At 33.1% G+C, this 16,605-nt stretch overlaps 2 protein-coding genes across 2 annotated transcripts in view; one reads left to right on the top strand and one right to left on the bottom strand.

The window, feature by feature from the left end:
* LOC106458152 (synaptopodin-2-like) overlaps positions 1 to 16,605 on the bottom strand; it is a 46,437-nt gene that overhangs the window by 21,598 nt on the left and 8,234 nt on the right. Inside the window, exons 3-4 of the mRNA XM_013917616.2 lie at positions 9,950 to 10,073; positions 5,516 to 6,232 (exon numbers count right to left, since the gene is read on the bottom strand). Of these exons, the coding sequence (XP_013773070.1) occupies positions 5,516 to 6,232; positions 9,950 to 10,073 (841 nt within the window). The remainder of the gene's footprint in view (positions 1 to 5,515; positions 6,233 to 9,949; positions 10,074 to 16,605) is intronic.
* LOC106457964 overlaps positions 6,230 to 16,605 on the top strand; it is a 52,721-nt gene continuing 42,345 nt past the window's right edge. The window contains exon 1 of the mRNA XM_022384277.1: positions 6,230 to 6,367. The gene's annotated coding sequence lies outside the window, so the exon portion shown is untranslated. The remainder of the gene's footprint in view (positions 6,368 to 16,605) is intronic.

The following is a 16,605-nucleotide window of genomic DNA, read 5'->3' as shown; positions in this document are numbered from 1 at the left end:
ACTAAAGAAAACGCATCATGACAGTAGTTTTCACACGTTAGAACTAAAGAAAACGCATTATGACAGTAGTTTTCACACGTTAGAACTTAAGAAAACGCATTATGACAGCAGTTTTCACACGTTAGAACTTAAGAAAACACATTATTACAGTAGTTTTCACACGTTATAACTTAAGAAAACGCATTATGACAGTAGTTTTTACACGTTAGAACTAAAGAAAACGCATTATGACAATAGTTTTCACACGTTAGAACTAAGGAAAACGCATTATGACAGTAGTTTTCACACGTTATAACTTAAGAAAACGCATTATGACAGTAGTTTTCACACGTTAGAACTAAGGAAAACGCATTATGACAGTAGTAATTCTTTCCCTTTGCCCTTCCCAAGGGTATACGAGTAAGTTTTAGTCCCGATGAAATATGTATATAACAGGTTGATAGCAATGAATATCTAAATTTATAAACTATTTAAAGTTTGAACATAAAACAGTGGTTAAGATAAATGTGAACATAAAGCAGAGTAAATTGCCTGCTGTAAGTTTGAAATCTCAGTTATCATTGCGACAATAACCACTAATATATATGCAGTTTGGACAAGAACTCGCTATTATTTTATGAAAACCTTAAACTAAAACTTAGTTAGAACAACCTTGTTTAATACTCGCTTGTGGAATGAGTACAGAAAACTTGCATTACCTTCTCGGATTTCAGTTTAGCTGGATTCACAAGTGTTTGGTATATAGAAGCAATCTGCCTTCTCATTCCAAAAATAAACTCTACACTACCACTACGCCGAATTTTTAGAATTCTTCAAAATTTGATTAAAAATCAAGTTATACTGAGCTCAAGTCGACTGAGCTCTTCCTAACTGTAGCCCCCTAATGGTAACGCTAAGGATAACTCGATAATATTTCTTGACCATCTGACCACGCAGCAAACTGTCATCATTCCACTTTAATACTTCATTTTATGCTGCGCTGATAGTAGGATGTAATATTGAACCCCTCCCTCCCAAATCTGGCACTTAGTTGACACGTGTAAGTTATTAACACCACCTATAGTTTATAGGAAAAAATTGACCTGAACGACTGTACCAAATACGTCGTTAACAAATCAGCCTTCAGGAAGTAGAGTAATGCAAACGAGCTGGTGATATAGATAATGACATTCTATATTAAAATCCTTACGTGGCCATGGTAACCCCTTAAATTACCCATATTTTTATGTACCATTCTCTACCGGTGAGTCCACATATTGCATCATAATGATCAGTTGTATACTTTTTCCTTTCACGACACTCAGTAAAGAACTGACCAAGTAAATTTGGTAAAATCACTCGAAACTCCATCAGTAATTAGTGGATTCGATTTCATTATTGAAGGTATTTTTATTTATTTTTTGTGCGTTATTAGTAATTCTATGATCAAAAACTTCGCGTGTTTAAACAAATATCTTCTCACTTCTATTAGACAATTTTTATGCGTTGTATTTCTTACTTTTTTTTCAAAAATTATGTTCTTAATTTGTACCATGCTATTTTAGAAATATTCAAATCAAAAAAGCTTAACAGTTCAAATGATTTTATCAACTAGTCAAAATAGCAAGTAAGTCTCTTTGAAATTATATAGAAGAACTACCAAATCGCTACATTTATATAATACGTATCTTTTTACTACATTTTGGTTTCTTCTTACCGACTCTGGAAGCTCTCTGCTAGAGATCCTAAGCTTTTATGGCATCATTCCAGTATAAACTACAAATATTTTCGTCTAAACCGCTTGAAAGAAGGTTTTTGTTAGAATTATGTCAAAAAATTTAACTAATATGGTGCTGAAACACGTTTGTCAAACATCGGTAATGGAAAGATTTAGTAAAGATCCTCGGCTTAGATTATATAAACAAGTAATGGCGAGGACGACTAAAGCAAGTAGACGTTCTACAGTGTATTAAACTGAATATAAACCATGCTATGACGATATTAGAGCATGACATAACTGTTGCATTTCGCGCATGCACAAATTGAAAATCCAGTGAAGTAAAAATAGTCCAACCTTACGAACCGCAAGTTGGTGGACCCGTTAATTTCTGTTGTCAGAGTTCTTATCCTTGTATAACGCCCACGAAGACGTTTTTTTTTTTAAAGGTTAGAATAACTATGAAACTATCTTTACTCTGATGACAGACAACCTGTGGAATTTCAGATTCGTCCAAGAAAAAGTATGTGGTTTTTGTTTCTTAATAACAACCTTTGTTCTTCCTATATAGAACTATGAAGTACCTGTAACCCTTGAGACAGTATTTGTAACGATTTCTCTTGGTGAATAAAATTTATTTGAAAATAGAGAAAATATTAAAACCAAATAGGACCTGGTTAGCGTTATGACTAAAATTAGGAGGAATACAATCCATAAATATTTCTAAAATAAAATTGGGGGTGAAAGAACATGTTAGAAAAACCCAGATACTTAGGGTGATATCGATCATTTAACTACTTGGCTGTCAGTTACTGTGTTATATAATATTTTTAATATGAATATCCACTGCTCTAAAACGAAGATATAATCTGCATTTTGACACATCACCTTGGAACCAGTAATATTTCAATTATTCCAGTTGATACTATCACCATCGGATTGATCAACAGTGAGAATACACTGAAAACAAAGGGAAATGTGCCATATTCCAACACATAGTTAGACATTGAAAACAAAGGAAATGTTTTATATTCCAACACATAGTTAGACATTGAAAACAAAGGAAATGTTTTATATTCCAAACGGTAGTTAGACATTGAGAACAAGGAAATGTTTTATATTCCAAACGGTAGTTAGACATTGAGAACAAAGGGAAATATGTCATATTCCAACCGATAGTTAGACATTGAAAACAAGGAAATGTTTTATTTTCCAAACGGTAATTAGACATTGAGAACAAAGGGAAATATGTCATATTCCAACCGATAGTTAGACATTGAAAACAAAGGAAATGTTTTATATTCCAACAGATAGTTAGACATTAAAAAAAAGTTTTATATTGCAAAGGTAGTTAGACATTGAGAACAAATGAAAATATGTCATATTCCAAATAATAGTTAGACATTGAAAATAAAGGAAATGTTTTATATTCCAACCAGTAGTTAGACATTGAAGGCAAAGGGAGTGTTTTAAGTTACATTCGATAGTTATACACTAAAAGAAAAGGAGATGTGACATATTTCAACTGATAGTAGACACAAAAATAAATGATATGTGACACATTCCAACCGACAGTAGACACTGAAATCAAATGAAATGTGACATATTCCAACTGACAGTTATCAGCTAAAGATGGGCTGTGCGTTTCTACTCAAAGTTGTGCTGTCTTTCCTTTCTCCTTATTGTGAAACACCTAATAGTCATAAAATAAGTTTACAAACTTGGTATCTGCCTCACTGCGAGGTCTTAATTGACCTGTAATTACATGTATGAGTAGGATGTTTAATGTAGTTTGTTTGTTAATATGGCATAGGATAGTTAAAAAATGCTAAAATTAGTAACCTTAGAAAAAGAAGCATACGAAGGTCAGCTTGAAGTCACATTTACTTAAAATTAAGTAGTTTTTATATCGAAGAGATATTTCCATAATACTTAACAATCGCCATGATAACTGATTTAAAATACACAAATCACATGTGTTTTTCATAAACAGTAACCGTGGGGAAAAAAGAAGTTCAATGAAATAACCTATCCCCATATTGACATATGTTGACAACAACACAGTTCTGACTTCATCATTAATTGTCGTAAAACGACACGTATTTTTACAACAATAACCCTTATCCAAAATCTGGCAGTTTTTCAAGATTTTTACCCGTCCTTGGTTTGCAGTAGCTTCTATTCTCGGATAGAAAACCGAGATGTGCATGCATAAGTACGTGTAAGCATCACACCCGTATTGTCTATTTCAACTAGTATCCTAAGCCTCCTAAACAGGCTGTGTAGAGTTCCGCTGGTGTGTTTAACATTCCTATTTTAAATTAAAAGTCTGATTTCTTTGTACTTCTTACTATTTGTGTGCTAAACTTGTAGAAAAAGAAACAAACAAAATAAAATGCTGATAAAAATATATAACCTTGAAAGAGAGTTGTGTTTTTAAGTATCAGGATACGATATGTCTTCCTAAGTGGCTTAGCTCATTACAGTAGACTTAGGAACATATGAGTTACCCTTTAGCTCAGTTTGTAGAGCACTCGCCTGGCACGTGATGGGTCTTGGGTGCAAACATATCGTGTAAAAAGAAATAACCACAAGAAAAACCGAATCGTGGTAGAGAACGATATCACACTAACTAAAATTTATCGCTTCTGGGATGATCGCTAACAAAGTCCTTCTAGATTTAACATGCACACCATATATATATACACAATAAATTAAACTGGTTCACTTGATAATTTTCAGCCAACTATTGGAGATTGGATAACGTACAGAACACAATTAGTATAAACGATTTCAATGTTTTTTCAATAGGCGTAGTATATGAAGAACATTGATTCAATATAATCAAAATATACCCTGCTGGAAAATATGGTACTATAATAATGAAATGGAAAGGTTTTTCTATTTTTATAAGGAAAAGAGCATAGGGGTAAATCCTGGTGGTAGCTCAAGGTCTAGTCGAACAAAGTAACCGCCTAGGGCCCCACCTGTGCTAGGGGAAGGAGAGACCCATCTGGGGATTACTGATTGTAAATACTGCTCATTTTAGTATTCATGCCCTGTGTTATTTTGCTGAGTGAGATACAAAAATAATAAAATATAACTTAGAATACGTGAATTCTCAGTTTCGTTCATGTTTGGAACGAGAAAAAAAAGAGTGACGCTCATTAAAAAACACAACAAAGAAAGTGTTAGTAGAGCATAGGGCAAATAGTGCTTGAATAATCTTAGAGCCGCCACCGGTAAATTCAGTAAAACATTGGAATCTTTTTTTTCTATCACTTTTAAGTAACACACTGACAGGTGTCTGTGTAATCAGCTCAAACTCAAATAATCTTGTGTATCGTTTCATTCAAATGAAATTGAAATTAAATGTGGTTCCATATCGTAAACAAGTAATTTTTATAGTCTTATCCCCATTCCACAACTTTTATAGTAACCCATAAAAACTACTTTTCCTAGTTACAGTAAAGCTATGTAGAGAAGCCCCCTACACACCTGAAACCCGTAAGGCATAGTTAGGAATGATAATCTTTAGCTATATATTCTCTACCAGTTTCACAATTTTCTTGCAATAACCTGCAAATATTCTCAGTTTAAAATGTGTCAACTTTATTAGCTTAGTTTAAAATGTGTCAACTTCAATAGATTAGTTTAAAGTGTGTCAATTTTAATAGATTAGTTTAAAATGTGTCAACTTTAGTAGATTAGTTTAAAATGTGTCAACTTAGTAGATTAGTTTAAAATGTGTCAACTTTAATAGATTAGTTTAAAACGTGTCAACTTTAATAGATTTACGGACGATTTAAAAGAGCTTACCTCTTGTTTCGGTGCCATGGTTACATTTGATGTCAGCGTTGGGGTTGTAGTCGATGTTGTGACTGTAGTTGTTGCTGTTGAAGAAAACGTGGACAAAAACTTCTGAGAAAATGAAGGGACATCTTTTGGGCGTGGTAGTGAATTAAAACCTGGCGGTTTCCAGACATATTCATTTAAGTCCTTAGTCGTTTTTGTATCAAATTTTTTCACTTTAAACATTGGAGTAATAATGGTGGTAATTTGCCCCTTCGGAGCCAAAGAGTTATCGGTCGTTTCGGGGACGATAGTGGACGGCGGAGTAAGATCCACGCGATCTTCTGGCTCACTGTTACCAGAAAACGTCGGAGTTATAGATGTCATATGAGGCGGATGGTTTGAATCTGACTTGCAACCCTCCCACACACATGACGACTGTTCTTGACGAATCTTACTGGTTCCCCTTTCGCGCAAGTTCTCCCTAAAACCTTGAGGTTTTTTCTTTTGCCTTTCATTTTTGGACGACAAGCCCTCGGAAATACCTCGAGCGTGAGTGAGAGGTTCTTCGTTAGGGAGCGTCAGTTTACTATATTGTTCCATTGGGGTCAGGTCGCTTGAAGCTGGCGCGATTTCTTTTGCATCTTTCGACCCAAGAATAGAAACATTCACAGTTGGTAAACACAGTGCACTAGACTTTTCTTCTTGGAGCTGGGACGCGCGAGAGATGGTGTCAGCGTTTCTCTGCAAGAAAAGAAACCTCTTCATAACGAAATAGTCTTACCATTTCGATTTCTTCAACAACGGTTAGACCGCGTACGATTCAGGCAACTCTAGTAATAAAGTTAATCAAGTTTATAGTTTATTCCTTTGCCAGTTGTAAGTATTTAACAAAAAATATGAAATTTTTCATCTTATAGTTCGAAAATATATAGATATGTAAAAATGATTACTAGAATTATCAAGAAAAGTAAATAAAAAATAATTTTCATTAAGTCAGGTTCATTACTTATTCCAAACTTCATACCCAGTCCATGATAGTGGTTCCTAGAATTGTTAATAAAAGTAAGAAAATAGAGGGGATTGTCATTAACAAATTAATCATTTATTCCAAACTTCATACCCAGTCTATGATAGTGGTTCTTAAAATTGTTAATAAAAGTAAGAAAATAAAGGGGATTGTCATTAACAAATTAATTATTTATTCTAAACTTCCTACACAGTCCATGATAGTGGTTCCTAGAATTGTTAATAAAAGTAACAAAATAGAGGGGATTGTCATTAACAAATTAATTATTTATTCCAAACTTCCTACCCAGTCCATGATAGTAGTTCCTAGAATTGTTACTAAAAATAAGAAAATAGAGGGGATTGTCATTAACAAATTAATTATTTATTCCAAACTTCCTACCCACTCCATGATAGTGGTTCTTAAAATTGTTAATAAAAGTATGAAAATAGAGGGGATTGTCATTAACAAATTAATTATTTATTCCAAACTTCCTACCCAGTTTACAATAATATCAGAAGTTACTAACATTTTAATCACTACTTAAGATATTGACTTTTCAGTTTTATTTTTACAGGTTATATGCTGTTAGTGTTATTATATAACATTGGATATTAGCAATTTAATTACTAAATAGTTACTAAATGGAAAAAAAATGTAAACGGCCTTTTGGTTTAAAATCTAGACAATCCTTCTTTAAAATACATGTATTAAATTTTCTTTTGGGAATTTGGATTTCTCAGATCCTTTGACTGGCAGTTGTCCTATACAGGCAATTGTCCATCCGCAGTTGTTCTAGACCCGAGTAAATCATATTTAAATACAGTCAGTATTGTATAATTGTAGAGATGGTTATTGAACACTAATAGGACAATCTGTCATTAAAAACTAATAGGAAAAGTGTTATTACACACCAATATGACAATTTGTTTTGAGCACTTCTATGAGATTTACTTGCTTGTTTCTACATATAAGGTCATCTCTTTCTGAACGCCCATCATGGCCAGGTAGTTAAGGCACTCGACTCGCAATCTGAGAGTCGCGGGTTCGAATCCCTGTCACGCCAAACATGCTCGCACTTTTAGCCGTGGGGGCGTTATAATGTGAAGGTCAATCCCACTATTCGTTGGTAAAAAGAGTAGCCCAAGAGTTGGCGGTGGGTGGTGATGACTAGCTGCCTTCCCTCTAGTCTTACACTGCTAAATTAGGGACGGCTAGCGCAGATAGCCCTAGTGTAGCTTTGCGCGAAATTAAAAAAAAAACAACAAAAAACAAACAATCTTTCTGAACACTTCTACTAGTTTTACTTGCTTGTTTCTACGTCTAAGGTATTACCTCTCTTTGAATATATCCACATGTTTCTGCTTATTGATACTATTAGGTTAGTCTATTTAGGAATCCCGCCAGGTTTCTCCGTTCATAAAAGCCAATCGTAGAAAAACAAATGTTCGTATTTTACATTATCTTAGTAGGAGTGTGAATGAAAGAAAGTTTCCAACACTTTAACCAGTGGAATAAACGCTCTTCTACCATATCAACAGAATCACTAATAGCTCATCATCAGAACCAGATTTTATAATGCAGGTGAACCAAACAGCTTTAATAAATTTTTTATATTCTTTTCACTGAAATAGATTCTTTTAAAGATTTTTTTGGGGCAGTGTGTTGATATATTCAATAGTTTTTATGGACTATTTCTGTCTTTTGTCTCTTTTGTAAACAACGTTTCTGACTCTGTACTGATATAGAACTCAGCACAGAAATGCCCGAAACGTCGTCTCCAAAACCAAACAAAAGACAATAACATTTTATAAGAAATTGTTTTGACAAGATTGTTAAACCGAGTGTAAAACAATCTACTACAGCCAACTGTAAATATCTAGCAACAGACATTGAATAGGATTTAATAAAGATTACTGGTCATTGGTTTTTACACATTAACACATTAAGCAATAATTTCATTTGCCCTGACAATAGCGTCTATAAAATCTTCGAAGAAATACAAAGTAAAACATTTGGATAAGTGAAAGACATATAGAACAGTACATATTTCAATATCTTACTAATTAAATTAATCTTAATGCGATGACTACTTAGGTGTAACTGAAGGCACCTATATAGTTAGTCTAAGCTAGGTCAGAAGTTCCTAATAATACTGTGCCAAAGGCCGTCCTGTTAGGCCTATTAAACAGTATTAGGATATTTGAACATTTAAAGCCATCCTGTTAGGCCTATTAAGCAGTATTAGAATATTTGAACATTTAAGAGTAAGTAGGAGTTATCATTTACAGCAGCTGTTAATAAGCACATAGTTTCAGTTTACACTAACACAAATATCGTATTAACAAATAAACAAAAGTTCTGGCTGTCGTTAAGCGATTTTGTCTCACACCAAACCACATGACAATTTTATAACTTGGTATTGAGCTTAATGATGTACTGTGCTTTATCATGAACAGGGAAAGCTTATATGTATTTGGTTAAAAGTTTGAATATAATTCATGCTTCTAAATAAGATAAAATCAAGTCCAGTAATTAATTTTAGATTTAATTAAAGCCTAAATATTTCAGTTTAGCTTAGTCATATTTTTAGGTGGCGCTTTGAAACATAATACATTTATCTAATCTTAATTTCAGGTAGCGCGCTGTATTCGTAAAGGAAATTAAAAACATTTCTCGGCTCTATAATTATTTTTTCGCTACTTAAAATTGTTAATAAAATGTCAAATAAAAAAATAAGAGACTAACAAGAACATACAAACACATGTGAAACAAACTCCGTACTTACATTCTTTTTTCTTCATAACACATACAAGTAATTAATTTTGTCACGCTCCATAAACCCAAATCTGTTCTCTTCTTTATTACTAACTTATAAGATTATTGGACAGTTCATTTGAGTTCCGTTTCTCATGGGTAATACACACAGATAAAGTCAAAATGAACTTACACAACATAAAGATAAGGAAATCAACAAACTGATGAGAGTTAGGGCACGTAGAGGTAATCAAATGATGTATGTTTGTTTGATGGTTATAGATAACACATAAAGGCAGGCTAATTAAAGTTATCACGTGTCTTACTTTAAATTTACCTGGCAATAGCATTTCAAAACAAAGCTAAAAGCCGTTGATTATATCTTATGATAAACATTTTATATCTTGTAATTAATAATATAGCCATGCGATACAAACTAGCCCTACTCATTTTATGACTGATAGATTGAACGTATTTATATCCCATGGCAATCTTTATTAGCATTATGTACGTTTTTGTTTCTGAAATCTCAAATTTATAAAACGTTCAACATGTTTTATTTAGGTTGTCGTAGTCCTTTAATCAGTATTACACTACTACATCTAACGCCTTGGATTAGAAACAGTTAGAACAGACATACAACCAAACACAATAATATATATATATATAAGTGACAAAACGTACACGACTCTAACCTGATCTTTGTACGCTATGTGTCCTTCTAAGTTCTCTTCCTCAGTCTCTGTCATCATCACTTTATCCAAAGACAAAGCGATGCCAGTAACCTGAGATGATACGTTATTCTGGTTTTCTTCCCACCTATGAAAAAATAAGTCCATTAACTTTACTAACCTTAATAAAAATGCAGCTCTGATAACCACCTAATGTCCCGCACTACAGGGATATTTGTGTTACACGCGTAACACATTCACGCCAATTTCAACAATATGATAAAACGTATGCTCTGTGTTCAGGTGTAATTAAGTTAATCAAATAACACATTCACATCAATTTCAACAATATGATAAAAATTATGCTCTGAGTTCAGGTGTAGTTAAGTTAGTCAAATAACACATTCACATCAATTTCAACAATATGATAAAAATTATGCTCTGAGTTCAGGTGTAGTTAAGTTAGTCAAATAACACATTCACATAAATTTCAACAATATATGATAAAAATTATGCTCTGAGTTCAGGTGTAGTTAAGTTAGTCAAATAACACATTCACATCAATTTCAACAATATGATAAAAAGTATGCTCCAACTATTTATGCTTTTAAGCAGAGACACCTACAAAACGAGTATAATTTCAAGTACAAATGTACTTGATGAAGATGTTGATGCGATCATGAAAAAACAAATATAATTTCAACTTCAAGCGTACTTAACGAGGAAGATGTTCACTTGATGAACAACGGTTTCAAAGCGAATATTCTTAACGAGGAAGATGTTCACTTGATGAACAACGGTTTCAAAGCGAACATACTTAACGAGGAAGATGTTCACTTGATGAACAACGGTTTCAAAGCGAACATACTTAACGAGGAAGATGTTCACTTGATGAACAACGGTTTCAAAGCGAACATTCTTAACGAGGAAGATGTTCACTTGATGAACAACGGTTTCAAAGCGAACACTGGTATTTTTATCTCATGTTATTTGTAAAGTCCGAGCTGTTTTCTGTTGCAATGTCGTTTTTTTATTTTCATTCACAAAACATAATCTTGAACAAATTTATCACATAAGGATGGGTCCAAAGTAGTTGTTGATCATCCTGGCTGAATATTGTGTCCATGTCCTCTTCTTTTTACAGGGTTTATGTTTGTGGGAAAAAGGAGCAAAATGTTTTAATTTATTCTCATTCACGAACAAAATATCCAACGCTTCATTCTTATCAATCGTATAATAAACGAAATATCACAGCGAATTGTCGTAATTACCAACTAAAGCTAATGAAACATTTAAATTAAAAATGACATAGTTGATTATTGATTCAGCATTCTAATGCATTACACAAATTAAGATAATTATCCCGTTGGATTGATCTGATGGGGAAAATGCCTTAGTAAAAAAAAATGCCCCAGTGTACCAAGAAGTGGAATGCCCCTGGGCATCGATCTTGATAAATAAATTTCATCCAAATTAACAAAATGTTATTAGTGCCTTAATATAACATTTCAGGGAAACAAAATGAAGTAATGACTTATTACAGTTATTGAAGTGGTTTATGACATTAATTCATTAAAGCATTTCTATTTTGTATCCATTTTAAAGTTACTAAGGCTATTTGTCACTGTCAGTAATTATGAACTACTGATCAGACAGAAGCAGCTATTCAGATGCACCCTACCGATCCCGCTATGCCAATGACTGCCACTCTTATAACGCACCCATAGCTTAACATGTAGGAATTATTTTGTGATAAAATTTAATCCGAAGATGAGTATAAGTAATTAAGTATACTATTCCTACATCCTTACTTATAAAAATTGAAATGCCTTTTTCATTAGTTGGGTACGCTCACTGTTCACGATATCTTTGGCCGTAAACCCAATAATATATACAGAGGTTCGGCTAGCTTAGGAGATTTAGATTAGTCCTAAATCCACGTATTAAGCTAAAATAATCTGTATTATAGAAAATAGCAAATATATTAAACATTCTAACCAATGAAAGTAACATTAAAAATAATTGAGTACATTTGAGTTACGTCAGGTAGCAGGACAATACCGATAGTGCAGCAAAAAAGCTTTTGTTTATGAATATATATATATGAATAATAAAAAGAAAAACAATATATTAAACATGCTATGAAGTGTGTCTGACACAACTAAACCGTCTTTAACTAATCCTGTCGCTTAACACGTGGAACAGTCAGTAAGAAGTAACACATAAAGTTAAGTTCTCAGCCGAAAAATAATCTCGATAAGATTCGATAATACTACTAAGACTTAGAACCATTTCTAAGTCTTAGTACTATTATCGAATCTTATCGAAGTGATAACAATGCTAAACGTGACAATTAAAGTATAGTAAGACTTAGAGAGGGAATTGATAACAATACTAAATAGGACAATCAAAGTAATTAGCAGAAATTGATGTAATTTAACTAATGACGTAATGTTATACCATATATGAAATTTTTATATAGCTATTATTAGCTATGTATAGTAAGAGCTCATGGTTATCAACACACTAAAGTTAATCGGCATTACCTTAAACGGAGGTTATGTTTCATCTCTGTGTGTGTGTGTGAGAGAGAGAGTTTGTCAGCAAGGTTTCTCGAAAACAGCTGAATGGACTTGGACGAAACTGGGTATACATTTGGACTATGACCCAACTTAGACGTTTTTGGAGGGTCAAGGTCCAAGTCACAGCAACGTCCCGAAAATCCATAAAAACACCTATCTGTTAACATGGGGACCGATTTTTCACACTATTTTTGCCCTATAACTCAGTTTAAAATGATCTGATTTTGATGAAGCTTCGTGGACATGTGTAGAATATTATTTCTGATTGTCCCGCCAAAAATAGTCCTTGTTTGTTGATATCGACGGACACACGGACATATTTTCGTATTTTTTGAGAGCCGAATTTGATAAACGCAGTGTGGCGGGAGCATGTGCTCGACTGAGTAGCCCCTCTTGTTACTAACGTAGTCTTGGGGTCACTTGAAGCGTTCCGTGATTAAAAAAAGAATAACTCACTGGTTCTTCGGAAAGATAAGTAGAGTTAATTTAAGTAAATAAATAATATTAATATTAAAACAATTTCGTTGTTAAAATAAACGAATAATTTGATAATAATGAACATCATTCTGACGTTTAATGACTTAAAAATAAAATTGATAAAAATCACAATTCATCAATTTAATCTATTTCACAAATATTTTATGTTAAAGCAATTTGCTAATACAAATAGTGTCTCAACCATTTTACTCATATAGAAAACATTGTGATAAATTGTTGATACTTTACTGATCGTGGAAGCATTGTTGGAACTTCTTACTCATATAGAAAACATTGTGATAAATTGTTGTTACTTTACTGATCGTGGAAGCATTGTTGGAACTTCTTACTCATATAGAAAACATTGTGATAAATTGTTGTTACTTTACTGACCGTGGAAGCATTGTTGGAACTTCTTACTCATATAGAAAACATAAACTACATATCCTTCCTATACATCAAATCAGCATTTGTCATGAGTGTGTGATAAATTGTTGTTAGTTTACTTACAATAGAAATATTGTTGGCGATTCGTCTGATGACCGGAATCAATATTACTGGCTGGCATTTTAACATTTAGTGTTGTTTTCTTAAAATTCAAAATATTGTAATTTAAAAATTCAGTTCCTTGCCTTTTTCAATGCAGGTCTACGAAACCTGCAAGTGTAAGATATTAGTCAACGCAAAATAATAATCAGAATATAATAAACAGAAATCTTCTTTGGACTGCTAATTTGATCATTTTTAATTCATTTAATGTAGTAATAAATACTGCGAAAAATTAAATTATTATTTATTGGGCTACTGGTGACGTTGGTTTCTTCGTGTATGATTAAAAACTCATGACGCACAAAAAATACAAACTTTGAAATTATTTTAGATATAGCTGAAGTACCATAAAGATAACCTTGAATGTGCTAATTTTGTGGCATGGGTTATAGGTCCAGATAGCCTTGAATATGCAAATTTTGTGGCATGGGTTACACGTCCAGATAGCCTTGAATAAGCTAATTTTGTGGCATGGGTTACAGGTCCACATAGCCTTGAATAAGCTAATTTTGTGGCATGGGTTACAGGTCCACATAGCCTTGAATAAGCTAATTTTGTGGCATGGGTTACAGATCCAGATAGCCTTGAATATGCTAATTTTGTGGCATGGGTTACAGGTCCACATAGCCTTGAATAAGCTAATTTTGTGGCATGGGTTACAGGTCCAGATAGCCTTAAATATGCTAATTTTGTGGCATGGGTTACAAATCCTTTTAGAAGTTAATTGTTTCATTGCTAGATGAAATAATAAAGAAGTAGAGAAAGAGAAATATCCAAAAATTTGAGTTCATCTACTAATCTCTTTGTAAGAATTAATTTACACTTCTGGAGTTGGAAAGTTGTATTACTTATTGCCTGTTGTACAGAGTTACAATGTACCATCAAAGTTTCGTTTTATAGTTGTGCAGTACTCACAACCAACGCCACAAAGTGGCGACCCAATTTACCCTGCTACTACCATTGCTCTAACTTTTCTTAGCTGTCAAGCAAATATTTACAAGCTCCCTTTGTTACTTAGCACAGCCATTCCTAGACTATGTTAAACTAGTACTTTCTGTTTGGTAGACTGATTATCAAGGTGAAACTTCTAACGTATGGTGACACTCTAATGACATTAGCTGTCTACAAACTGACGTACTGGTCATAGTGTCTGTCTTTAAATTTAAAATGACACAAAAAAGACAAATGACGATTAAAATAAATCTCGAAAGTCCGTAGTTTTGGGTACTGCATTAAATTACTTAAAATACAATGATTTTTGGTAGCAGCCTTTTTTTTTCATCATATATGTATATGATTTTGAAACTAAAATTGAAGTTGGCATAAACTGTTCCTACGGCTTACGAATAACTTAATTTTGAAGAATAAAATACCTTTGTATTTACCAAAAGTTACTCATATATGAAACTGTACCTGAATACCTTAAAATAACTCTATCTCCAATAACTATATCTTTGATTTCGAGTTAAATGTTTTTGGCTAATTTATGTAATCTGTGTTCCAATGAAGCATTAAAAATACATCTAAAAAATATTATAAAAAAACCTAAAACACGTGAGTACTTGATTTTTAACACTGAAGTCAAGCCAAATGTTTCTTTTATTTAATGTGTAAGTTGTTAAGTAAAAATAGAAGTATCACTAGAATTAATTGTCAAGTTGCATCCATTTTCAACAAAGGAAACGTGAAATAGTTTAGTCAGATCGAGAGTTATGTTTCTGGTTACAGTTGTCATTCGAGCTGTAACTTTGCATGTTATTATCACGATGATTAGAAGTATCATAAAATATCAAAATTCGCGCTGAGACACTATTTAGTATAGTCTGCTAAGCTACTAGATTTTACATTACTTTTGGACACATCACTTATATATAACCTCACAGTAATAGCTAAGAAATATCGACTAAAATCCGCGCTAATGTGTGGAGAATATAATAGGTCTCCACACTAATTGTCTAAGTAGTTGTTATGTTATTCTATACAAACGATAAATCATGGCCAGGTGGTTAAAACGCTTGACGCACAATTTGATGGTCACGGGTTCGAATCCCAGTCCCACCAAACATTCTCGCCATTTCAGCCGGGGGGGCGTCATATGTGATGGTCAATCCACTATTCGTTGGTAAAAGAGTAGCACAAGCTAAATTAAGGACGGGTATTATAATTTTATGTTGTTAAGTTATAGGCAAGCTTTCACACATTCTATTGTTAACAGCGAGAATACCCAATTGGTTAAACAATGCATTCTGATCTTTACAAATAGAAAAGGTTGCTTAATAAACACGACTTCTTTATTGGCGTCATGAGAAACGTTACTATTCGTTGAATGAGTGTAAAAACTGGATAAAAGTAGAACTGAAGAGTTCAAGCTTTTAACATAGTTTACGTCATCATTAGTCGAAGAACCCTGGAGTCCTCATTTGATATTCGCACACACACACACACATATCAATGTTTTTGGTGTGCGTCATTTTAATAATCATCCTCTTTATAGTTAGTTGTATATTAAAGAGAAAAATGGGTATCTTTATCTTTTGTATTTTGAGCAGCTTGTACATTTTAAAATCACTTTAAGTTTAAGGCAAGTTAATTTACATCAGGCATTAAGTATCTTACCTTATTTTGAAATTCGTAGAAAAATGTTTTATTTTATTCTAAAAGTTTTATTACATTTATAAAGATAAAATGTCGTTCTGTGATTAAGGATTCGCTTGTTTGTTTGAAGTTAAGCATAAACTACACAATGGGTTATCTGTGCTTTGCCTACCACGGGTATCGAAACCAGGTTTCTAGCGCTGTAAGTCCGCAGAGTGATTAAGAGACAGAACTGTTTGTAAACGTGCACTAGTGATTCAAATTATTGGACACTTTTTCCAGCAATAGGTTCCTCTAAGATAAAAAAATGTATCTAGCTATCAACAAGAGCCATAGAAAAACAACAAAAAACATCCATCCAATTGTTACAGTATTAATCAGTTGTATCTATTTAGTTGTTACAGCTTTAGTCACTCCTAACTATACACCTGGAAAAAAGTTAAGCACCCCCAAATATTTTTCAGGATTGCTTATTGA

The sequence above is a fragment of the Limulus polyphemus genome, unplaced genomic scaffold (assembly GCF_000517525.1).
Source record: "Limulus polyphemus unplaced genomic scaffold, Limulus_polyphemus-2.1.2 Scaffold20, whole genome shotgun sequence".
NCBI lineage: Eukaryota > Metazoa > Arthropoda > Merostomata > Xiphosura > Limulidae > Limulus > Limulus polyphemus.
The sequence above is the reverse complement of the archived record's forward strand: the minus strand, read 5'-3'. Positions and strand labels throughout refer to the sequence as shown.